The sequence below is a fragment of the Hibiscus syriacus genome, unplaced genomic scaffold (genome assembly GCF_006381635.1).
Source record: "Hibiscus syriacus cultivar Baekdansim isolate YM2019G1 unplaced genomic scaffold, ASM638163v2 tig00112856_pilon, whole genome shotgun sequence".
Lineage (NCBI taxonomy): Eukaryota > Viridiplantae > Streptophyta > Magnoliopsida > Malvales > Malvaceae > Hibiscus > Hibiscus syriacus.
In genome coordinates this window covers 288,875-313,605 of record NW_024063411.1, presented here as the reverse complement: position 1 = coordinate 313,605, position 24,731 = coordinate 288,875, and the positions used below count along the sequence as shown (strand labels likewise).

General features: G+C 33.0%; 2 protein-coding genes across 2 annotated transcripts; both read left to right on the top strand.

The window, feature by feature from the left end:
* Positions 1-16,407: 16,407 nt before the first annotated feature.
* Positions 16,408-21,406, top strand: LOC120183990 (aladin-like). Its single transcript, XM_039188570.1, has 16 exons — positions 16,408-16,562; positions 16,661-16,716; positions 16,801-16,896; positions 16,981-17,025; positions 17,832-17,946; positions 18,080-18,179; positions 18,274-18,453; positions 18,588-18,645; positions 19,010-19,116; positions 19,197-19,272; positions 19,379-19,478; positions 19,824-19,875; positions 20,199-20,336; positions 20,679-20,766; positions 20,959-21,027; positions 21,304-21,406. Exons 1-15 carry the CDS (start codon positions 16,505-16,507, stop codon positions 21,007-21,009), a joined length of 1,320 nt encoding a protein of 439 aa, XP_039044501.1. The 5' UTR covers positions 16,408-16,504; the 3' UTR covers positions 21,010-21,027; positions 21,304-21,406.
* A 2,188-nt stretch (positions 21,407-23,594) lies between these two features.
* On the top strand, positions 23,595-24,397 carry LOC120183986 (calmodulin-binding protein 25-like). The gene has a single exon (XM_039188566.1). It carries the CDS (start codon positions 23,745-23,747, stop codon positions 24,294-24,296), a length of 552 nt encoding a protein of 183 aa, XP_039044497.1. The 5' UTR covers positions 23,595-23,744; the 3' UTR covers positions 24,297-24,397.
* Positions 24,398-24,731: the final 334 nt, after the last annotated feature.

Genomic DNA, 24,731 nt, shown 5'->3' with positions numbered 1-24,731 from the left:
GTAGTTCACCCTTCGGGCAATTACATTGTCACGAGAAAGAAAATTAGAAAAGACGTTAAATTCTTTAGAATAATGTTTTTTATTTTAGACCGGCCTACACCATATTCACGGGACTGAGATTTCTAAACCAGAGTTAAGCTCAAGTGATGTTCAAGGTAGGGATAGACACGAGATTCAAATTTAATAGATTTTGATTTATCTAATTTGATCGGATTATATTTTTTCTTAAAAGATAGAATTAGATCGGGTTGAGTTTTTTAAAGAATATATTTGGTTTGAGTTTGGATTTAGAGTATAAAATAAATGATTTGATTTGATTTGATTTGAAAAATAATATAAATTTATCTTATATATTTAAGGACAATTACAATAATAATCATCTATATATTATTTTTAAATTAGATCTTTATTTTTTATTAAATAAAAATAATATATTTTAAAAATATTTATTTTAGGTCGCATCAGAACAAGATCAAATTCGAATTGGGTAAAATCGCCCCTAAACTCGAATTTGATTGAATTTCAGGTGGAGTGTATATTTTTGGCATGATTTTCAGAACTGGACCGATCAGCGAACCGGTCGTGCTACCGGTTCACCGGTTCAACCGGTCGAACCGGTTGGAAGAACCGGACGACGTCATAATTAATTAATTATTTAAAAAATTTAATAAAAATATAAAAAAAAATTAATAAAAAACAGTTTTTATATCACAAGTCATATTCAAAGCAAGTTATAATATATATAAGTTAAAAACAATAAAATCAAGTGAAACAAAATGATTCAAATCAACTACAACATAATATTTAAGGTAAAACATGTTAAATAATAAATATAATTATATAACTATTGTCATAACCATTTTTTAGGTAAAACAATTAAATATTATTTTAAAAAACGATTATGACCTCTATTTGGAAAAATTGGGGATTTGAAATTAAATTAAAAAGAATCGTCATCGACCTTTGGGTTAGGTAGGTCGAATACCTAAAAAGGTCTTTTAAAACAATTTTAAGAAAAATCATTTTTAAGACAAAATTCGGTCTGCGTTACCAAATATTTATTTAAATAGATTCGAGAATCGGTTACGTGTGGGGAATGGTAAACACCCCCATAACGCCCAAAATTGGTACTGTGTCGCTTACACGTTGTCGTAATGATGAAAATTATTAATCGAATATAAAGTTAAATTACGATCCATTTATTGAAATATAATTAATTTACTTCAAAATTTGTAATTAAAGAAAATTCTTTAACTTTATAAAAAATCTTGAAATTAACAATCCTCCGTTGGGAAAGTTATTTTAACTATTTTCTATTGTTAAAGAATATCTAGTCCTCGTTGATTAAAATATACAAATTGAATATAAATGAATATCGAGAATTTGCATTCGCATAATAAAAAAACACAGGGCATCATTAAAATAAATTAATTAGTAACATACACTTGATTTGTTTCAAATTACTATATCATTAAAATGCCGTACCGGATCGCACCACTTCGACCAAGTGATACTTTCCACGCTCATTTTACGAATACGTGTCCTTGAAACGATTCGAATATTTCAACCATGGGTAAAATACAATGGAAATAAATGTTACTAAAAATACAAAAATAACATGATTACATTAAATGAAATTGAAAACATTATTTACATAATACACATAAGCATAAAATAAATAAAATATATTCATACATAAATGACTAGCATAAAAATAAGTAAACATTACAAACCAAAATGAAATCATTAAAATACAAATATTTACAAGACTAAAATAAAATTAACAAAAATTTGAAGGACAAAAATAACACAAATTTAAACATAAAGGATTAAAATAATAAAAATAGAAACCAAAGGGACCAAAATAATAATTACAAATAAAATAGAACCCAGATCACAAATGTTTAATAATACATGAACTGTAAATGAAATAAAACCATAATTAACATTTAGGACTAAAATAAAATAACCATATACACAGAGGACTAAACAATAATTAAACCAAATATCCAGTAGTGACTAAAATAAAGACTTTGCAAATGTCATGGCTAAATTAGGATGTCAATGAAAATGAACAATACACTAAAACAGAGACTAAAATGGAATAATTAAAAGTATCATGACCATATTCAAGCAATCGCAGAACTATGTAAGATAAGTGACTAAAATAAAATTATTACAAATATGGTGGCCAAATTCGAATAGCGCAAAGATTATAAAATACATGGAATCAGTGATCGAATTGAAATATTTGAAAATATTGAAGACAAAAATCAAATATAGACAAAAATGATATAAAACATGGATAGTGACTAAAATAATAAATTTACAAATACCATGGCTAAATTCAAATATTAACAAAATATGATAAACCAGTGACTAGAATGAGGTAATCACAAATAATATGACCAACGTCAAATATAAACAAACATGGTAAAATAAACAAACTAGTGACTTAAATATAAATTCTGAAATGTAAGTACTCGAAATCAAAGAAAATGAGACTTTATTTAATGATTTAATAATAATATTACAAGATCATAGGGACTAAAAGGGACATTTACCCCTAAACATAAAACACAGAAAGTGGGGAGGCGAAACGGTGTCGTTTCTGTTGGTGCCAAAACGACACCGTTTAGAGTTTCACATATATGATTTTCAAGGCCTAAAAAGGCCATCCATTTTCATTTCTCTGGTTTTCAACCGAGAGAGAAGAGATAGAAAAATAAAGTTCTCTCAACTCTCTCCTCTACAAAGAGAATAAGCAACGACCACCGACGGAACTCACGGCGGAGTTCACAGTGGTCGACGGTGGTCGGAGAGAGGAAATCACCTCAAAAGCATTCTCTCCTTACTCTCGTCTCGAAACTCGACTCCTCTTAGCCTAAAACATCCCCTAAAGCCACAAATCTAAAGGGTTTACCTCTCAGGAAATGGCAGCTCCAGCGACCTTACGGATTCCACGGCCTCGAACCAAGGTAAGAACCCCCTCTCTTTATTTTTCTCCTTGGTTTTGTATTTTCTTGTTTGGTTCGAGTAGTTCTATTTTTCCTTTTTTTCTGGTTTTTTCGTTCCTCCCCCTGAACTCGAATGCCCTCTCTATCTTTTCTTTTTTTCCTTTTATCTTGTCTCTGTGATTGGTGATGGCTGGATGATAGATTTGATTGCTTTTCATATAGGTTCATAATATCCTAGAATTAGGATAAGATTTCTTTTGGATTTTCTGAATTTTCTATTGTTGATGGATTGATGGATGTACAATGCTCACTGTTTGGTGTAGATATTGTCGACGGCGATGGTGTCAGGAGGCTTGGCAGAGGCTTGGTGGCTCGGCGACAGTTGGAGCGTTGGTGGGAGCTAGAAGGCGGGACTGAGCTAGGGTTTAGAAACCCTAATGTATTGGGCTTCTGGGTTAATGGGTCACATGAGTGGGCCTTGGGTGTATTGGGCTTGTCTGTAATCTGGGCTGCCCATTAAGCCTGCAAAAATATAAATGTTATATTAATAATAATAATAATAATAATAATAATAATAATAATTAAAAATAAAGAAAAAAAGACCCAGACAAAAACGGGTGTCTACAGCTGCCCCTCTTTGCACATTCTTGTGTTAACAAGAATAGGGCAAAGACGACAAGACAACACGTTTTTGTCTGGCTCTCTTCCTTTTATGCGTAAAAATTTGATAAGGTTTGTTGGGGACGACACTGCTCATACATGATGAAGAGTTATGGTCGTTTAAGGGTGATACAGTTCCTACGTGATGAGGAAATCTGGTCGGGGGATGACACGACTCATACGTGCTGAAGAGTTCTAGTCATCTTTAGGAAGGGTGATAACTCGGTTCTTACGCGATGAGGACGGCAGGTTATCTAGGGGTGACACGGCTCCTACGCAATGAGGAGATCTGGTCAGGGGATGACACGACTCATACGTGATGAAGAGTTCTGGCCATTTTTAGGAAGGGCGATAACACAGTTCCTACATGATGAGGACGTCTGGTTATCTAGGGGTGACACGACTCCTACGTGATGAAGAGATCTGGTCAGGAGATGACACCGCTCATACATGATGAAGAGTTATGACCATCTTTAGGGATAATGATTTCAAAAGAATCCAACTCAAAGATGATGTTTCAAAAGAAACAGACTCAAAGATTGTAAATTTTGTTTCCAAAGAAACAGACTCAAGGATTTTTCTCAAAAGAAACAATCTCAAAGGTTGGTTTTTTCATTAAAAATTGTCTCAAGAGACAAAATTTATTTTTAAAGAAATAGAATCACAGATGATTTCGTTAAGAGACACAATCTCAAAGATTTTTCGAAAGGAATAGACTCAAAGATTTTTCTCAAGAAAACTGTCTCAAGAGAGACAAAACTTTGTTTCAAAAGAAACAAACTCAGAGATTTTGGTTTCAAAAGAAATTACTCAAAGATTTTTTCACGAAATTGTCTTAAGAGAAACAAAACTTTGGTTCAAAAGAAACAGACTCAAAGAATTTTTCAAAAGAAACAACTCAAAGATTTTTATTTCAAAAGAAACAAACTCAAAGATAGGTTTTGTTTCAAGGGAAACAATCTCAAAGATGTTTGTTTTGTTTCAAGGGAAACAAACTCAAAGATGATTAATTTTGTTTCTAAAGAAACAGACTCAAAGATTTTTCTTAAAATAAGCTGTCTCAAGAGAGACAAAATTTTGTTTCCAAAGAAACATACTCAAAGATAGATTACGTCTTAAGTGAGACGAAATTTATTTCAAATGAAACAATCTCAAAGGTTGGTTTTTCATAAGAAACTGGCTCAAGAGAGACAAAATTTGTTTTTCAAAAGAAACTGCCTCTAGCGAGACGACATTTTGTTTCGAGAGAAACAAGATCAAAGGATACTGCTAGTCTGTTTGTTCCTGCTGATGAAGGAAATGTCTTAATTGTTGACTTCAGGAAGTCACATCTTTGGATGTCATTGTTCTTTCAGGTTGAATACATTTGGTCATTTCTGAGCTTTTATTTCCTGAAAGATCGAAATGGTATGTTTTTGACTGACTATCTTGGATGTTATGATGGATGTCAAGATGAAATTTATTTGATTTTTTATTGAATTTGTCCTCAAGTGAGGCGAAAAATGTCTTTAATACACATGATGATAAATGTTTGATGAGATGATGCAAACTCATGTAATATGTATGTATGTGTTGATGTATGTATTGATGTATGCATGTTAATCTGTGGGGGGGATGGTTGCGTGAGCAGTCTTCATTCTATCCATGACTCAGTTTGTTTGTCTTCATTTCCACCAGGGTGTACTCTTGCAAACTTCGACCTGAGATAATTTGTTTTCTTTGTCCCATCAAATTTTGCCCCAAAAATTTGTCTTCTCTTGCCCCAGCTTCGATTATGAGCTTCAGAGATATATTTTTTGAATTCCAAGATACGCCTCCAGAGAGATTATCTTGTTTGAAAATGTTTTTCTTATTTTTTTATTTTCAAAAGTCTGAAAATATCAATTAAAATAGTTTTGAAAAATGTTTAATCAAAAGATTTGAAAATATTGCACCTTTTAAGGTTTCACAATTGACAAATCATAGAACAAGAGTTCATTGGATATCAAAGAATTAATTACACTTTTAATCCTTCAATAAATTATAGCTATTTGACAAGTGTCAAGATCAATGCTATCTTTGAGAAATGGTTAAGTAAGGAATGATAAAAAAGTCTAAAGTGGTTATTTTTGGTCAAAGGTATGGTGTTCTCCTTTATTTTTTGTTCACTAATCTGATAGAGTAGCTTTTGTACTCATTTATTGGTCCGACTCCCAGTTCTCGTGTTCTTATTCGGGTTGTGTGATGCCTTATTAAGGGACTTGTACGATCGCCTCATATGAAATAGTCTCCATATTCGAGTTGCCTTTTCAGGTTTTCAACTCGAATCCTCCTTTGGTTTCAAGACGTTACTTAGAATTTACATCTTGAACCCCCTTTGTTATTTTTTCTCTATCATGCATTAAAGATTTTAGAAAACCTTTTTTTTAAATAAAATATTAATCCTGATGGGTGGAATGAAATCTGAAGAGTATCTTTTGCTTAGAAATCCATGTATGATTAGAAAGGACTTTTTAGGAACATAACGTAGGCCATGGTTCACGGTTATGAAATAAATGGATAAATAGGCCCAAATAAGTGTTTAAGGGTAATTGAACCAATGATCAATTTGTTATGATGCCTTAGATTTTGTCTTGCTCAATTTGAATCTACTCGTATGTGTCTTTCTCTTGATGTTCTGTGATCTTCTAGTGAAGTGATTCTGAAATACTTGTGCTTGATCAATCTCACAGTTTGAAGCTCGATGCGTCATTTGAGTCGAGAGACTTTGTTTGTGCTCTTTGTCCTCTTTTTGTTCTTTGCTTTTTCTTTGTTTTTGCTTTTTTCTTTGTTTCTTTTCTCTTTCTTTTTTTTTTTGCCCTTTATTTTTACTTTGCTTCTTTTCTCTCTTTTTCTTGTTCTCTTCGCTTTGATATGATCTTTGCACTATGTATTTGGTTCACCTTTTGGTATCTCATCTGAATCAATATCTTCACTCATGCGAGCAGATATCCTCCAACTTGCCCCCCAATGTGGAGGGTGATCCTTGGTTAGGGTTGAATCAGAAAAAATATCATTCAGGCTCAAAAGGGGACACAAGGGATATATTTTCTCCTTTTGTGAAGGGATAAAGAAAGAAAGCCGTTCATCATCTCATACACAGAAGTCCACGCAGAAGAGATATCCCCAGGGGGATAGATTTTCAGGATTAGTTTTATTCACATGAAAAATGTAATTAATGCATGATAGAATTATTTTGAAATAATTTCTTTTTTCTGCTTCTTGCTTTCAACATGCCTTAATTGTACAAACTTATCTTCAGGAAGTTGAGTCGAGATACTCCTCATTGTCTTCTCAAGATGCCCCACATTGTTTATTATGATAGGAAGGTTCATGTTCAAGTTAACACCTTGTACTTAGTGCTTGTAGGTTTTATTGGTAGAAAAATATGTCGGGTTTACTTCTAAGAAGACGATGGTAATTTTATTGGCTAAAAAAAGAATGTGTATGACTTTTGTGTATCGAAAGGATAGATGCAATGTTTCAAGGTCGAAAAGAATGTTTCAAGGTCTCAAAGAGAGGGAATGTCAAAAATTGGTTCTTTGGTAGTGACAATGAATTATTTTGGGTAAAAATCGAGAGATTTTATTTTTGGTTTTGGACAGGATATGAAAGGTCTAATCTTGCCATATGTCAAAAATCTATAATTCTTGAAGAATTAAAAGAATACGTACTTCATTCGATATTCAAAGAACTAAAGATTAAAATTTGTTCAATTATTCCACCTTAGAATGTGAGATAAATTCAAACATTAAGATTAAAAATATTTAAGAAAATTAAAGATAGAACAAAAACGAGTTCAAACAAAATAATCTCTCAATGAAAATGGTAGATGCAATGCCCCATCATTATTCGATTGCCCATGCCCCTAAGTAAATCAGGTTCTGGATCTTGTGCTTTAGTGCCTTGTAGTTCTTAGCGGAATGTCTGGAGCTTCTTATGTGGTAGTTTTACACGAGATCAACATCGTAGACCTCATGATATGATGACTCTTTTCTCAGATCATCCTGGAGAGCTCAATTATACAACCAGTCGAACAAGCTTTCATCATGTTGATTTCAGCTTCTTGTTTCTATTCTCAATATGGTAACGTGATCAGGATCACTTCCATTGACTTCTCCACAAATTAATCCCATGTTTTTATGAATGATGCATATGATAATGCTCAAAAATAAAATACATATGCAAAAATGCAAAGATGCAAATGCAGATGCAAAAATGTTGATCCCAACGATGAATATCGTAGACCAATTTTCACCAGAGATAAAAGCTTTCTCATTACAAGACAGTCCACTTACAGACATGCCTTCGCTTAGATATTGAGTCTGAAGTGGATCACTATCTCATCTCGGATCTTCATCCTCGAAAATGATCCCCTTTAAGCGTTCTGTAATCTAACTCGGTTAATGTCCATGTGATGGTAAAGTCGATGTGTCGCTCCTTGATAACTAGCGATGGAATGATTGTATATGAGAATTTACTGTTGGATTACTCTTTGGCTCAATAAATCATCGTTTCAGTCTCAAATGTTGCACAATCTTCGAGCTCACTACTTCATCTCGGATCTTTGTATTTGGAACTGATGCCCCTCAATGCTCTACAAACTAAATCATTAATGCCTCGATGGTGCTGAAGACATTGTGTTGCTCTTTGATGACTAGCGATGATATGATTGTAGATAAAACTCCACTGTTGGATTACTCATCGAATCAGTGGATCATCATTTTAGTCTTGAATGTTGCACGATCCTCGAGCAATTATCGTTCTTGCACTCTGAACTCCTTTTAGCCTTCGACGCATGTTTGTGCACATGACTGCTTGATTGAAAACTTTCACCTATTCTTGTGAAAATTTTCTCTAGAATATCCCCTTGATGATCAACATTTTCGCATTATATTATGATGTTGCAATGCAATGCAAAGAATGATAAAAAAGATGACACAGACAAAATAAATAAGTTAGTGTGTAAAAACAAAAGAGAAAAACGAGTTAGTACATGTAAAATAATTGATATGGATAAAAATATTATTCCAAGATAAATATAACACCTACCCCGTCATGATACTACGCAAACATGCTTTCAATAGATAGCAATCCTACCCGGACATGATTTCTACCCAAAATTATCTATTTTCAAGAAATTGGTCCTAACCGCATGATATCTAGTTCGCATGCAATTATTTAACAAAATTTAAAGCAAAAAGGAAATGTTCAGAAATAATCCTCCTTTGTGTATACCTAATTTGGGTACCTACTGGCGGACAGAGGTTCGATATAACTATACCTAGGGTGACCGTTCTAGGGTTTACTATATGCATGGTTTCGGCTATAACAGAAAAATGGTACCTGAATTGTCCTTGATGTAGGTGCCCCCTTAGGTTGCCAAACCCTCGATCCTCACCCATTACAGGTTTCAAACAGAACGAGTTCAATTCGAGGGGATCCATTGCCTTATACCCATACGAGAAATAAATCCCTACGAAGGTATAAGATATGTATCCCATGGGTTATTTGCTAAAACTCATACGAAGAATAAATTCTTACGAGAGTAAAGCATTCACCCGACTAATTTGGATCGAAGCTCGTGTCTAGAGCTTATGTTATGCAAATGTATGTGATGTGTGTGAGAAGGAACGTACCTACCTTTTACTCAAAAACGAAAAAAACTCGATAAAAACTTGGACCGATCTGAAAGAAAAAATTCAAATGTTAATATGACAGTTAAAAATGAAACAATTAAAAACTTCAATAAACGGATCATAAGTTAACTAAAGACTAGAATTAATAATTTCCACCAAACAACAATGAGTAAGCGACCTACAGCCTGACTCTCTAAAAAAAAGGTCCCCAGCGGAGTCGCCAAGCTGTCATAACCATTTTTTAGGTAAAACAATTAAATATTATTTTAAAAAATGATTATGACCTTTATTTGAAAAAATTGGGGATTTGAAATTAAATTAAAAAGAGTCACCATCGACCTTTGGGTTAGGTATGTCGAATACCTAGAAAGGTCTTTTAAAATAATTTTAAGAAAAAATCATTTTTAAGACAAAATTTGGTCTGCGTTACCAAAGATTTATTTAAATGGATTTGGGAATCGGTTACGTGTGGGGAAGGGTAAACACCCCCATAACACCCAAAATTGGTACTGTGTCGCTTACACGTTGTCGTAATGATGAAAATTATTAATCGAATATAAAGTTAAATTACGATCCATTTATTGAAATATAATTAATTTACTTCAAAATTTGTAATTAAAGAAAATCCTTTAACTTGATAAAAAATCTTGAAATTAACAATCCTCCGTTGGGAAAGCTATTTCAACTATTTTCTATTGTTAAAGAATATCTAGTCCTCGTTGATTAAAATATACAAATTGAATATAAATGAATATCGAGAATTTGCATTCGCATAAAATGAAATGGATTGTGAGTAATAAAAAAACACAGGGCATCATTAAAATAAATTAATTAGTAACATACACTTGATTTGTTTCAAATTACTATATCATTAAAATGCCGTACCGGATCGCACCACTTCGACCAAGTGATACTTTCCACGCTCATTTTACGAATACGTGTCCTTGAAACGATTCGAATATTTCAACCATGGGTAAAATACAATGGAAATAAATGTTACTAAAAATACAAAAATAACATGATTACATTATATGAAATTGAAAACATTATTTACATAATACACATAAGCATAAAATAAATAAAATATATTCATACATAAATGACTAGCATCAAAATAAGTAAACATTACAAACCAAAATGAAATCATTAAAATACAAACATTTACAAGACTAAAATAAAATTAACAAAAATTTGAAGGACAAAAATAACACAAATTTAAACATAAAGGATTAAAATAATAAAAATAGAAACCAAAGGGACCAAAATAATAATTACAAATAAAATAGAACCCATATCACAAATGTTTAATAATACAGGAACTGTAAATGAAATAAAACCATAATTAACATTTAGGACTAAAATAAAATAACCATATACACAGAGGACTAAACAATAATTAAACTAAATATCCAGCAGTGACTAAAATAAAGACTTTACAAATGTCATGGCCAAATTAGGATGTCAATGAAAATGAACAATACACTAAAACAATGACTAAAATGGAATAATTAAAAGTATCATGACCATATTCAAGCAATCGCAGAACTATGTAAGATAAGTGACTAAAATAAAATTATTACAAATATGGTGGCCAAATTCGAATAGCGCAAAGATTATAAAATATATGGAATCAGTGATCGAATTGAAATATTTGAAAATATTGAAGACAAAAATCAAATATAGACAAAAATGATATAAAACATGGATAGTGACTAAAATAATAAATTTACAAATACCATGGCTAAATTCAAATATTAACAAAATATGATAACACAATAAACCAGTGACTAGAATGAGGTAATCACAAATAATATGACCAATGTCAAATATAAACAAACATGGTAAAATAAACAAACTAGTGACTTAAATATAAATTCTGAAATGTAAGTACTCGAAATCAAAGAAAATGAGACTTCATTTAATGATTTAATAATAATATTACAAGATCATAAGGACTAAAAGGGACATTTACCCCTAAACATAAAACACAGAAAGTGGAGAGGCGAAACGGTGTCGTTTCTGCTAGTGCCAAAACGACACCGTTTGGAGTTTCACATATATGATTTTCAAGGCCTAAAAAGGCCACCCATTTTCATTTCTCTGGTTTTCAACCGAGAGAGAAGAGAGAAAAATAAAGTTCTCTCAACTCTCTCCTCCACAAAGAGAAGAAGCAACGGCCACCGGCGGAACTCACGGCGGAGTTCACGGTGGTCGGCGGTGGTCGGAGAGAGGAAATCACCTCAAAAGCATTCTCTCCTTACTCTCGTCTCGAAACCCGACTCCCCTTAGCCTAAAACATCCCCTAAAGACACAAATCTAGAGGGTTTACCTCTCGGGAAATGGAGGCTCCAGCGACCTTACGGATTCTACGGCCTCGAACCAAGGTAAGAACCCCCTCTCTTTATTTTTCTCCTTGGTTTTGTATTTTTCTTGTTTGGTTCGAGTAGTTCTCTTTTTCCTTTTTTTCTGGTTTTTTCGTTCCTCCCCCTGAACCCGAATGCCCTCTCTATCTTTTCTTTTTTTCCTTTTATCTTGTCTCTGTGATTGGTGATGGCTGGATGATAGATTTGATTGCTTTTCATATAGGTTCATAATATCCTAGAATTAGGATAAGATTTCTTTTGGATTTTCTGAATTTTCTATTATTGATGGATTGATGGATGTACAATGGTCACTGTTTGGTGCAGATATTGTCGACGGCGATGGTGTCAGGAGGCTTGGCAGAGACTTGGTGGCTCGGCGGCAGTTGGAGCGTTGGTGGGAGCTAGAAGGCGGCGGCTGAGCTAGGGTTTAGAAACCCTAATGTGTTGGGCTTCTGGGTTGATGGGTCACATGAGTGGGCCTTGGGTGTATTGGGCTTGTCTGTAATCTGGGCTTCCCATTAAGCCTGCAAAAATATAAATGTAATTATAATAATAATAATAATAAATTAAAAATAAAGAAAAAATGACCCGGACAAAAACGGGTGTCTACAACTATAATCAAAAAATAAATTTGGGGCTAAAAAAATCATAACAAACGATGTTGTTTGATTTAATTTTTTTAAATCTCACATGGCTAAGAAACATAGAAGAGCAACCCAACTGACTTCTATAAATAATATAGGTAATTTGACATTCAAAATCATGGAGTCTTTTGGTGAGCACAGAGCGAACTATTCTTTTCCTTCAGTTGAGCTCGAATTTCATGCTTCAATTGAGCTTCTAAGATTTTTTTGAGTTCAAGCCTTTTTGAGTTCAAGTTTCAATATTATATTTCGAGTTCGAGTTGAACTTGATAATTTTAGCTCGTGAGTTTTTTAGTCGAGTTGAGCTTACTTTTAAAGTTTTTGAGTTCGATTCGAGCTCAGCAATACTCAAGCTTGACTCGGCTCGTTTAACAAACGATGTTTTTTGATTTAATTTTTTTTTTAAAAATAGAATCGGTTTTCAATCGGTTCACGGTTCGGTCCGGTTCGAACGGTTCACAACCGGTTTAACGATTCCTTCCGGTTCACTAGTAGTGGTTTGACCGGTATAGAATGAACCGGACCAGACAATAATTCCCGGTTGAATCGACCAGTCCGGTCCGATTTTCAAAACACTGATTTTCGGATCATATCATATTGAATGAAAAGCCAACTAATGTCCACCTCTAAGCTCAAGTAGGGATGGGCACGAGATTCGAACCTGATGAGTTTCGATCCGATCAGATCGAGTTTTTTAAGTCGGATACGGATCGAATCGAGTCAGATTTTTTAGAGATTATGTTTGATTCAAGTTGGGTTCAAGTTTAGGATGAAAAATACATATTTGACCGACCTTTAAAAAGAATTTTACCTTATATATTTATGAAAAACTACAATAAGACTCATTTATATACTATTTATTTCAATTAAATCCTTATTTTTTATTGAACAAAAATAATATTTTTATGAATATATTATTTCAAGTCGGGTTGGATTCAAGTTTTATCTCAAAAGATCGAATCGAGTTTGGACATAATCTATTTGCGAAATTTGGACATAATCTATTGAGTTAGTATTTGAAAGTAATAGTAATGCTAATATACATCATTCAAATATTATTTATTATATCACAGTAAGTACATTAATGTCCAACTTATATAGTCGTTAATTTTTAATAGAAACCCATGAATTTGGAACATATAAATAGTCGAGTGATCATTTTGTAACTTTTAATAATCAGATGACTCAATAAAGTATCACCTTATAATTAGGGATCATTTTATAACTTTAATAATCAAATGACTCAATAAAACTGTACCCTATAATCAGGACCATTTATGTATTTCACCTAAAATAAATTAAACTTTTAAATTTATCTTTCTTCGTGACTCTAAAAAAAAATCTTTCTTCGTGACGTGGAAAGAACTCAGCTTTTTTTCTCTCGAATTTCAAAATTTATTATAAAATCATATTAATCTCTAAAGTGTCCCACTTGGTGACCGTTGGAGGATGCTCCTGAATTAGCCGTTACTCGTGCACAGCATTCTGTATATTTTATTTATTTTATTTCTACTTTTATATATATATATATATATATATATTCACCTAATTAGTCTTTTTCTAATCGCCGGCAACATAGACGCTATGCCAGAATCAGAGCTTAACCTAATGTCGTTATGCCGACAGGCTTACCCCTCCGGCTTCTCACCCTCTCTGTCGGACTCATTTCCTCGCCGATCCAGTTCCGACCACAACAATACAAATGCAACACTTGGGTAAGTTACGGTCTGAATACGAGTTAAAAAAATATAATTAATAAGTGCACATTAATCTATGTGTTTTATTGTCAATTAATAGATCGAATATCGATAGTTATATACACATATATAATTCTCCAATTGTTTAGGTTATTTATTTACATGGGCTTTTCTTTTGTTTCATTAAGTTAGAGAAAAAGCGATTTAAAGGCCAATCGACGACGAAACCACTTTTCTTCGATGGTTCTAACTACTTGTATTGGAAGACAATGATGAAGCCGTTCATTCAAACCAACGATTACGAACTATAGAGGGTCATCACTCATGGACCATACATTCCAATGAAGAAAGAAAAGGAATCAAATGTGCCAAAGGTTGAAGATGAATCGGATGCAAATGACATCAAGATGGTGCAACTAAATTACAAGGCGATGCACATCTTATATTGTGCTATTGGACCTCAAGAAGATAATATGATGTATGTGTGACAATGCAAAGGAGATGTGGGACAAGCTCGAGGTCACTTACGAAGGTACTAGTAGAGTGAAACAAGCCAAGAAAGGTTTATTCGCGTTGGAATTTAGCTCATTTAAGATGAATCTGGATGAAGGAAACATGGAGATGTCCGATCGTTTCATCGACATCATTAGCAGGTCGAAGGGTCTCAGGTGCACTTATTCGAATGCAGAGATGTCGCGAAAGGTTTTGAATATTTTCCCAACATCGTGGAGAACAAAGGTGACGGTAGTAGAAGAACGTCATGATTAGGGTCGTGGCTAGTTTGTCGGGGGCCATATACAAATTCTTAAAAGGGGTCCCTATTTTCTAAATATATTCGATTTCGGGGCAATAATAGTGGCGTTTTTTTTGACAAACGCCGCAATAGACCACAATAGGTCCATCTATAGTAGCATTTTTTCAATAAAAAGGCGCAACAATAGTGGAGTTTTTTTGAAAAACACCGCAATAAGTCCATCTATAGTGGCGTTTATTGGAAAAACGCGACTATAGATATACTTTTTTGGGGGCCTTGCGCGGTCGCCCATCTCGCACCGCCCCAGCCACGGCACTGGTCATGATATGAACAAGTTGCCTTTCGACGAACTCATTGGATCCTTGTTCAGTTATGAAATGAGACTAGAATACGAGAAAAAGTTAAGGAAATTACAAAAAAAAAGTCGGGAAATTAGGGAGATATCAAAATTCTTAAACTAAAATTAGTAATTAGGGATAGGAATTTGTCTTCAAATTTTGAGCTAGTACAATTATCATGACATTTAATTAAATGACTCGAGAACTCGATCCGAATTTCCTATAGGATCCGTGTATTTTCATTTGAGTATAGGATAATTATTTCGTGAGCCCAAAGATTGTTTAAAAAAATCAATTTGGTATGTTGATTAATTTTATTTTAATTTCTTCTAAAGTAGACTTTTTTACTCATTTCAACTCATTTCAACATTTTTTTATCTTATTTATTTTCTTTTATTTTTTTTTAAATTTCGCTTAAGTAGCTGTGGTTTGTGTCAACATTACTTCAACATAATTTGTCTTTTCCTCTTTTTGAAATTAATTAGCTTCTATTTTATTTTTTTCCTTATAATTTCTTCTATCTTTTAAAATAATTTTATTTTTATTTTTGAAAATTTGAAAAAATAAATTGGTGGATTATGTCATTTAAAACTAATTATAAAAAGGTCATATGAAAATTGTTTACAGTGTTTCATGATTTATTATCATGTCTTAATAAATTGAAAAAATATATTGGTATAAAATGAGTCGTTAGCACTGATTGAAAATATAAAACAAAATAATTAATCAAAACGATAACCGTGTCATAGTAATCTACTGTCTTAGAAACAAATTTACCCTGATGTGTGTAATCGCTACAATGAACGAACAATCCTTGAAATTAACACGATTTTTCAAATTCCATACACCCGAAAGATGGACCACTATTTATAAGCTAAATAATGAGGGCAAAAATGACATTTCAAATGTTCAATTTAATTCTATTTTTAATATAATTAAATACCGTTATGAAATGGTTACATTTTGAGCATTTATCAACATAGTGTGAGCATTGAAGTTTGGGTTTAGAAAATTCTCGGGATGATTTTGATTAATATTAATATTTTATGAATTTTATTTTATTACGTGTAAATCATACATGGCTTATTTGTTGATGTGGCCAATCTGATGTGGCTCTTTTAATATTAAATAATTCCACATCATGCAACTGTTATTGATTAAACTGTTTAGCGATAAAAAAAAGTTCAATGAGAAAATTAAAAATTTTGAAAGTATAATGACTGAAATAAGAATCTCATAAAAGTTTAGTCATCAAATTTTTAATTTACCCTAGTTATAAAGTTCAACACCAACTTGTATAATAGAGTCGAAGAAAAACCCTCTTTCACCCCCCTAAAGCCTGCCTTCTCGAAGCTCAACAATTGCTCTTACTTCAAAACTCTTTTTTTCTTTCGTTTTTCACCCAAAAATTGAAGAGAGAAAGGGTTGAAGATTATGCCTTCGTTTCCACAGCCTGGATTTGTTACCATCTTCGAAATCAACCGAGATTTAGGTATCCATTATTCTCTCTTTTTGTTGCTTTTTCTTTCAAATTTAATGGTTTTTTCTGCTGTTGGTTTAATGATTAACACCGGCAGTATGAATCTACAGTCACCGCTGATACCCTTTCCGATGCTGAAGCCAAGGAAACCTATGGAAACCTTCTGGTACGTTATTAATGGATTAGCATTTTCATTTTTTCTTAAATATATGTAAGCAAAAAAAAACCCTGAAACTTTGGGGATTTACAGGGAATGGTGTTCAATCCGGTTCCATTCCAATCCCTAGAGGATCCCACGCAGCCTCCACCAACTTCGAACGCTGCCGTTTCTCAACCCAAAGGATTTGTGTGATTTCCCTCCTTTTTCTGCTAATGTAATTTTGGGTCTTATATTTTAGTAGGTTTTCACTAATTGAACTTATCATTGCAGGGGATGATAACTTCCTCCCTCAAACACATTTTTCTACCCAATGATGTGAGTTATTGTTTACTTGTTGAATTACATTTGTGTGCATTTTCTCATATGCATATATGGTGTTTTAGTATTTATTGGTTGTTAGTTGATTGGCATGGTGACAGTTTAAGCTGCCCTGAGTAATCTAATTTCTTCTTTTTTTAAAAAAATAATAATTGAGTATTCGATCTAGTCTACTAAAAAAATTTCAAGTTAGTTTTGTAACTCAAACTTTAATTTGAATTTTTTCCGAGTTTATTAAACCAAGTTGAGTTGTTCGAGTTTTTGTTTAAATTTAATTGTAAATGTTTATAATGTTGTGGTACTATTTGAATCCAATTTGAATGGTTTTCTATAACCATATACGATATACATATATATTTTTTCATATGTGATATACATATGTTATGCAGAGTTGAGAGACTCGACTCGAACTTGAAAATCAATCCACTAATTACTAAGATTTTCGAGTTATTCTAGTTCTATTTTTATAACTCGACTCGAATCTGAAATTTTTTCAAGTCAGTTGAGTTTACAAAATTACGAGTCAAGTCGAGTCAAAAAGTTCGGTTTTTTCGAGTCAAGTTTTGTTCACTTCTACTTAGTATGACAATATGCCATCATGATATGTATGTATGTGTATGTGTATATGAATCCCGTATCTGTGTATAGTATGAAGCAGTTTGATAACCATATTGGAATACCTATCTATCTTATTGGTAATACTTGTATTAGATACTCTCGGAAATGTATGTTTAAACATGGCATTAAATGAGAAGCCGGTTTTTGTTATTTAAGTCTGCAGTCCAATTTGATAAGTTGTATAGATTGATTTGTTACCAGACGTTGCTCTGCAAGGTGTGAGCTGGCACCAGCACAAACATATTCTTGCATTTATATCTGGATCTAATCAGGTTACAGTTCGTGATTTTGAAGATTCGGGTGAGAAGCGTATTATATTATTCTATGTAAATTGTTGTTAGCTTATTTTTAGGGTTTTTTATTTGTTTGTTTCTCTTCTAGTTCAGTTTTTTTTGGTTGAAAAAAATCACTTCAGTATGAATGACTTGAACAGCAGGGAAGGAGCCATGCATTTTAACAAGCGAGTCCCAAAGAGATGTTAAAGTTCTAGAGTGGAGACCGAATGGTGGAAAGTCACTTGCTGTGGCATGCAAGCATGTATCCCGAATTTACAAACTGTTAACCTTTTCCTTCCCATTTATGACAAATATGGCTGATATTTTCTCAATTATTTATGGGAAACTTCAGTGGTGGAATTTGCATTTGGGTGGCGTCTTATCCTGGGAATGCGGCATCAGTTAGATCTGGTTCTGCTTCATTCTTGGGAGCACTCTCTAGAGGTTCTGGGACTCGGTGGACTCTAGTGGACATTTTTCGAAGTCCTCATGATGAACAAATAAGTGCACTTTCTTGGAGTCCAGATGGAAGATATCCTTTCTTCTTACTCACCTGATATTTATATCTTATTGCTTTAATTCATTGTGCTCGGTAGCCGGAGCTTGGAGTAGGAATGTGGTTGATTTAACTATTCAAGTTTATTGTATTCCCTGACATTTTGACACATATTTGGCCTCTGCCTCATATGAAAGCTCTTCATTCAACGAGAAAGCTAGAAACTTAGTTGGGAGTTTGGATAGGCTTGATTAGTTGCTTTTAAGTCTTAATCTTATGATTTTCAGTTAAAAGCTGATGATTTTTTAATCTGTAAGTATCAGGTACTTTATATTGGATTATGGAGTTATGGCTTCATGTACATCATAGTCATTGGATAAAAAACACCAAAGACTAAACCTTAGATGCGACTCCTAAGGAACCCTAGCACTAAGCTGATAGGTTTATTTGTTAAATTTCTCTCTTTTCCTTGACATCCCTAAATGATCATCATTGTTTCATACTGTAACCAGTTTGCATAAAAATATATTTCTACTATCGTCTTAAATATATATTCATTTAGATATTATTTCTTCTGGTATTTTAATCAAAGTTTTGGATGGATTTTGCAGGTATTGGGACACCCATTCGACGGGGATTAGGGGGAACATCGGTGGTTAAATGGTCTCCGACTGGAGATTACTTTTTTTCTGGGAAATTGTATGTACTTAACATGTTCCCTAAGCTTTATGTCTAATTCCGATCAAAAAATATCTGCTAATGTCTCTATCATGTTGCAGTGATGGAACCTTTTATCTTTGGGAGACAAACACATGGACTTCTGAACCATGGTCTTCGGCCAGTGGTTTTGTCACTGTAAGTATGATGATTTTTAAACCATGTCAGAGATACAGAACTTGCCGACATGACAGTAGATTTTACCTGTTTAAGGATTTAGTGATCAGTCGTTTGTTGTTATCAGGGTGCGACTTGGGATCCTGATGGTCGTATGGTCCTGCTTGCTTTCTCTAAGTCTTCAAAATTGGGTTCTATACACTTTGCATCAAAGCTTCCATCATTGGGTATGTAAGCTGTAATTAAGGAATTTTAGCTACCCAATCTTTTGCTGTAATTAACGATTTTTCAAAATTCGGCCTTCTATTGGTGGCATTGAGGAATGAAATTTACATTCAATGGTGACTTTTTTTCTCGATAAATAAAAAAATAAGAAAAATCCTTCACTCGCATCCTGTGTCCATGACTCTTACCTTGCAACGAGCCTTCCTTTATACTTGCTTTCGTATAAAATCATGCTTTCATGTTTTAAACGAACCATTCGTATTAGTCCCTTGGATTTTATTCAGTTGTAGACAGATGCATTGTAATGAGTGGCATGTAAATAATTTCCTGTCCTTGATTCTCTTCAGATGCCCACTTATTACCAGTTGATTTGCCAGAAATATTATCTTTGACAGGCAGGTACGTGAAGTTGGTTTTCTTGTTTGTGTTATCTTTTAATTTGTAATTTTGCAGATATTTATTATTAAGATAACTTGAGCTGGTCAAGGTACCAGCTTAATGGTAAGCAGGCGTAACTTGCAAATGGGGGCTTCGAATTCAAATCGTCCCCGACTCACCTACTTTTTTCCCTTTTCTTTTCTTAAAAAAAAAACAAAGAAATAAAGGATCTTTTTTGAATTAGCTAAGAGTAAAAAGATGTTTGCATGTCATTCGGGTATCTATAAGCTTTTCTCATTGTTGATTTTACTAGCTCATATAATCTCGAATATTTTGTCATGCAGTCAGGGAATTGAGAAGATGGCCTGGGATGCTTCTGGAGAGCGATTAGCAGTGTCATATAAAGGAGGGGATGACATTTACAAAGGTCTCATTGCGATATATGATACGAGGAGGAACCCCTTGATTTCTGCATCGCTAATGTGAGTCACCGCTTCTCTTACTATGTACTTGCCCTTTTGGTTAGGAAAATATGTACTAGACACGGCTTTCGTGGAGCATTCCATGGTATTCATTTCATTCCTAGACACCCCTTCATTTCTGCTCCGCTTCTTGCCTCGTGTTTTTCGTTTGTGGTTGGTAGATTGTTGACAAAGAAATCACAGTCGATTCCACGTATCCATTGATAAACAAGTGAAATCATCTAATATTTTAGACGATTCTTCGTTTTAATGCAAACTTATCTCCCATCCCTCTCTCTCCCCGTATGATATTTATACATTTAACTGCTAATCAATTTTCTTGTTGCTGTAATGTGGATTCAGTGGATTTATAAGAGGTCCAGGCGACAATCCAAAGCCGATCGCATTTTCCTTTCACAACAAGTTCAAACAAGGGCCATTGCTTTCTGTGGTAAACCCTCTTCCATGTCATCCTCTTATCACTTACACTCTTTGGTCGGATTTTTTTTACGGTTTTAGAGGTGCGGAGATTTGAATCTGTATAATTCGTACGGAATCCAAATCTCGGCGGTGAGTTGCAACTAGCCGGAAATTCATGTTTCCCGTGGTCCATTGAGATACGTTCTCTCTTTTTCTGTTGCAGTGCTGGAGCAGTGGATTTTGCTGTACCTACCCTCTGCTATTTCGATCCTAAAATTCTTCCGTGGTCAAGGTATTTTTCCGATATGCCTCGAACACTCTTTAAAACCCCTTGAGTTTCGATCCTAAACCAGAAACGACTTGTACTCGAAATGACCCGAACCAATCGGTAAAAAGGAAACAACTTGAACTTGAAACTGACTTGAACCTGAAATGATTCGAAACTTCTAAAACCCGAATTAACCGTAGCGGCTCAATCGACATATCTGGATGAAACTTCAATTATCATTAGCAGTTCTAGAGTTTTGGGTTTCAGAATTGGTGGATGTTAATATTTAGTTTGTTGCAGGTACTTGGAGGCAACCTATCTATGGTATGTTTAAATGGGATTATTATCATGGAGGTTCAAAAATTGAACTTTTAAATGTCATTGGTGACTCATACTTGTTATAAAATTCCTGACTGAGTTGGTATCACGAGTGAAATGAATATTTAGTTGAAAAATGACTTAAAATTTTGGGTAAAGTATGCGTTTAGTACCTAACTATCAGTTTTGGTCCGTTTTCGTACTTAAACTTTTAAAATTTCAAAATCTTACTTAGAGTTTAGTTTTTGTTTCATTTTGGTACCTTTCGTTAAAAATTTTAGTTTTTGTTTCATTTTAGTATCCCGTTCAAAATTTACCATTAAGTTTTGAAAAGATTGAAAGTCTACCTACTAAAATTGATAGTTAGATACTAAATGCGTTAAGTTTTTAACGACGGATATTAAAATGAAATGAAAATTAAATGTTAGGCATGGTTTTGAAAAAATTGAAAGTTTAGATACTAAAATGGATCAAAATTTAGTTTAGTTACTAAACGCGTAGTTTATCGAGAAAAACTTTTTAAAAATGGCGATGAATATTAAGTAAGGGTGCTTTTGTAATTTTACACTTTCGGTGTAATCTTTAAATAAAAGAATCAAAATTTAACGTTTTAGATTCAAAGACGATACTTGATTAGTTTATATACAAATCTCTTATATTCCAACTAAAATACTTCTATAAATTTATATCTTTTACGTTAAAACATTTTTGTTTATAATTATTAAGTGTAAAAGTTTAAGGGTAAGTTATGTGTTTAGTACTTAAATTATCAGTTTTTGTCTGTTTTAGTACTTAAATTTTTAATTGTTTAAAACAATACTTAAATATTAGATTTTGTTTCATTTTAGTATTTGTTCAAAATATAATGTTAAGTTTAGAAAAAAATTAAAAGTTTTTAACGGTAGAGTATTAAAATAAAACAAAATATAAATGTTATATATGGTTTTGAAAAAATTAAAAGTTTAGGTACTTGAATGGGCTAAAATTGATACGCAAGATACTAAATGTGTAATTTACCCAACATTTTAATATGTTGAGTACGGTAAAATATTAATAGTATAGATAAAATATAAAGGCCATTTTTAGTGACCAAGAAAAAAAAAATTACTACTTTGAAGTAGTTGTGTAGACAGATTCTCTGAAATAATTTTTAAAATCAATAGCTTTAATATTAATTAAAATAAAATGATATGGTGAATGTGAGTGTGAATGTGAGTCTATAGCTAACACTCCTTTGACGGTCAAATTAAAATATAGAATTTATATTTTCTTATATAAATTTCAATATTTAAAGTTACAAGTTGATATTAACTAGAAAAGGGTGACAAGTTGATATTTAATCTAAAAACTAACATTAAATAATGAGAGTAATTTATTTATATTAATTTTAAATATTATTTTATTTATTGTATAAAATAAGTATTTTATATATAATTATTAAAATAAGATTTAAAAAAATTAAAAAGGTTTTATTAAATATTTGATACGAGAAGATTTTATTACATTTAATAATTCAGTTCGGTTCATATTTTTTCGTTAGTCTAAGTTGATTAGAATATCATGTATGTTTAGGGATGATAACGGGTTGGATTAGGGATAAGTTTTTTATCAAACCAACTCGACCCAAAATATGTAGCTTTCACCTTACACGATCTGTTCCAAAAATTTATATCCTCTATTCGGTTTGATTTAATCTGAAAAACATATGTCTTCCACTTGACTCCTACTGGAAAATTTTATATCTTCCATCGGACATGGTCTAAAAAATATATATCTTTCACATGACTCTGACCCGTATAAAATAAAGACTTGATTTAAAAATTAATAAATTTTATATGAAAATTACATTATTATCCTCGGGTCGGGTTGAAATTTTTTCACCTTCCACTTGAACTCGACTCAACCCAATCTTACCCTTTAAAAATCAAATCCGATTTGAACTCAAATTTATTTTAAAAAATTCAATCCTATCAATATAATTCTTAAATACAAAGTGATATATGTTTAAAATTATTTAAATAAATATTTATATTATTACATATATTATGCTCGAACCTAAAATCTTAAAAATAATAAAAAATAAATCTTTTAACCGTTAAATTCGAATATATTGAAAAAATAATAAAAATTCCACAGTACAACTATAGTATTTTTGTTTGAATTTGAAGTCAACCGCGCTGACGCGTGTCCTCCTGTCACAATGACGCGGTTTCTTCGTCCCCTTCCCCAACAGCGTCCCATAAAAGCTTCCTTCTTCACATTTTCTACGCCAATTTACTCTCTGTTTGGTATCCAAGAAAATCCCATTAACTGTATGATTCTTTTCTTCTTCTTCACTTTTTTCCACTTTCCTTCCTTTCTTCACACTTTTTGTTTCAAGTAAATACAGCTAAGAAAGCTTAACACCAGCACAGCCCCACCAGATGGCGTCACCAGAAAACCAGTCGAGCATCGAAACGCCGTCGTTTCATTCATCCTTCGCCGATTCCTGGATCACCGAGGCCTTCTCTCGCGACAGCCAGGCGTTAACTATAGCACTCCAAAAGTCAATCTCCGATTCCTTCGTCAACACCGTCGCCTGGCCCACGCCGGAAACATCTCCAAAACGACAGCGCACCGCCGCCAATCCGCCGCCTCCCACCGGGAAAGTCTCCAAACGGAAGCGGCGGGCCTCGAAGCGGTCTCAGACCACGTTTATAACGGCGGATCCGGCTAATTTCAGGCAGATGGTGCAGCAGGTGACCGGAGTCAGATTCGGCGACGGACAGATGCCGGTGAATCCGGTCCTCAAGCCTGAGCCTCAGAGACTCAACAACCGGTTGCCGAACGTTGTTGGACCGGGATTTTTACCGACGCTGGACACATCGGCGGTCTTGTTGGATCATCAGCAACCGTTTTCCGGAGCAGTTGTCGGGTCTAGCTTAGATTGTGAAATTTTCCCGAGCTTTCCCACCCTAGATTCCTGGAAAGTTTGATTTATGTTTTTTAATTTACCTTTTTTTCCCACTAAGATATCGTGGATAATGTAAGGTTTATGAATGGTAATGAAAATTAGGGTTGGATAATTAACTTGTACTACTTTTGTAAAAATGATATTTTGCACTTTTAGATCATTAATATTAAATTTAAGTACTAAATTAAGTATTTACTACTTAAATTATTAGTTTAGTTTTTGTTCATTTTAGTACCATTCATTAAAAATTTAAAGATTTTAATTATCAGTTTTAGTCTATTTTAATATTTATATTTTTTTATTTTTAACAAAATTTATTAAAATTTGAATGTGATATTAAAATAAAACAGATTAAAATTTATAATTTAAGTATTAAATATATAATTTATCCCTAACTTTAATCCAATTAAAATTTTGGATTGTTCTTACTAGATTGTATAATCTTATTTTAATAATA

Coding starts and splice junctions, on each gene's coding strand:
- LOC120183990 (XM_039188570.1), top strand. CDS start 16,505: ATGCCTTCGTTTCCACAGCCTGGATTTGTTACCATCTTCGAAATCAAC. Junction 16,563..16,660: donor CGAAATCAACCGAGATTTAG/GTATCCATTATT, acceptor ATGAATCTACAG/TCACCGCTGATACCCTTTCC. Junction 16,897..16,980: donor TTTCTCAACCCAAAGGATTT/GTGTGATTTCCC, acceptor TTATCATTGCAG/GGGATGATAACTTCCTCCCT.
- LOC120183986 (XM_039188566.1), top strand. CDS start 23,745: ATGGCGTCACCAGAAAACCAGTCGAGCATCGAAACGCCGTCGTTTCAT.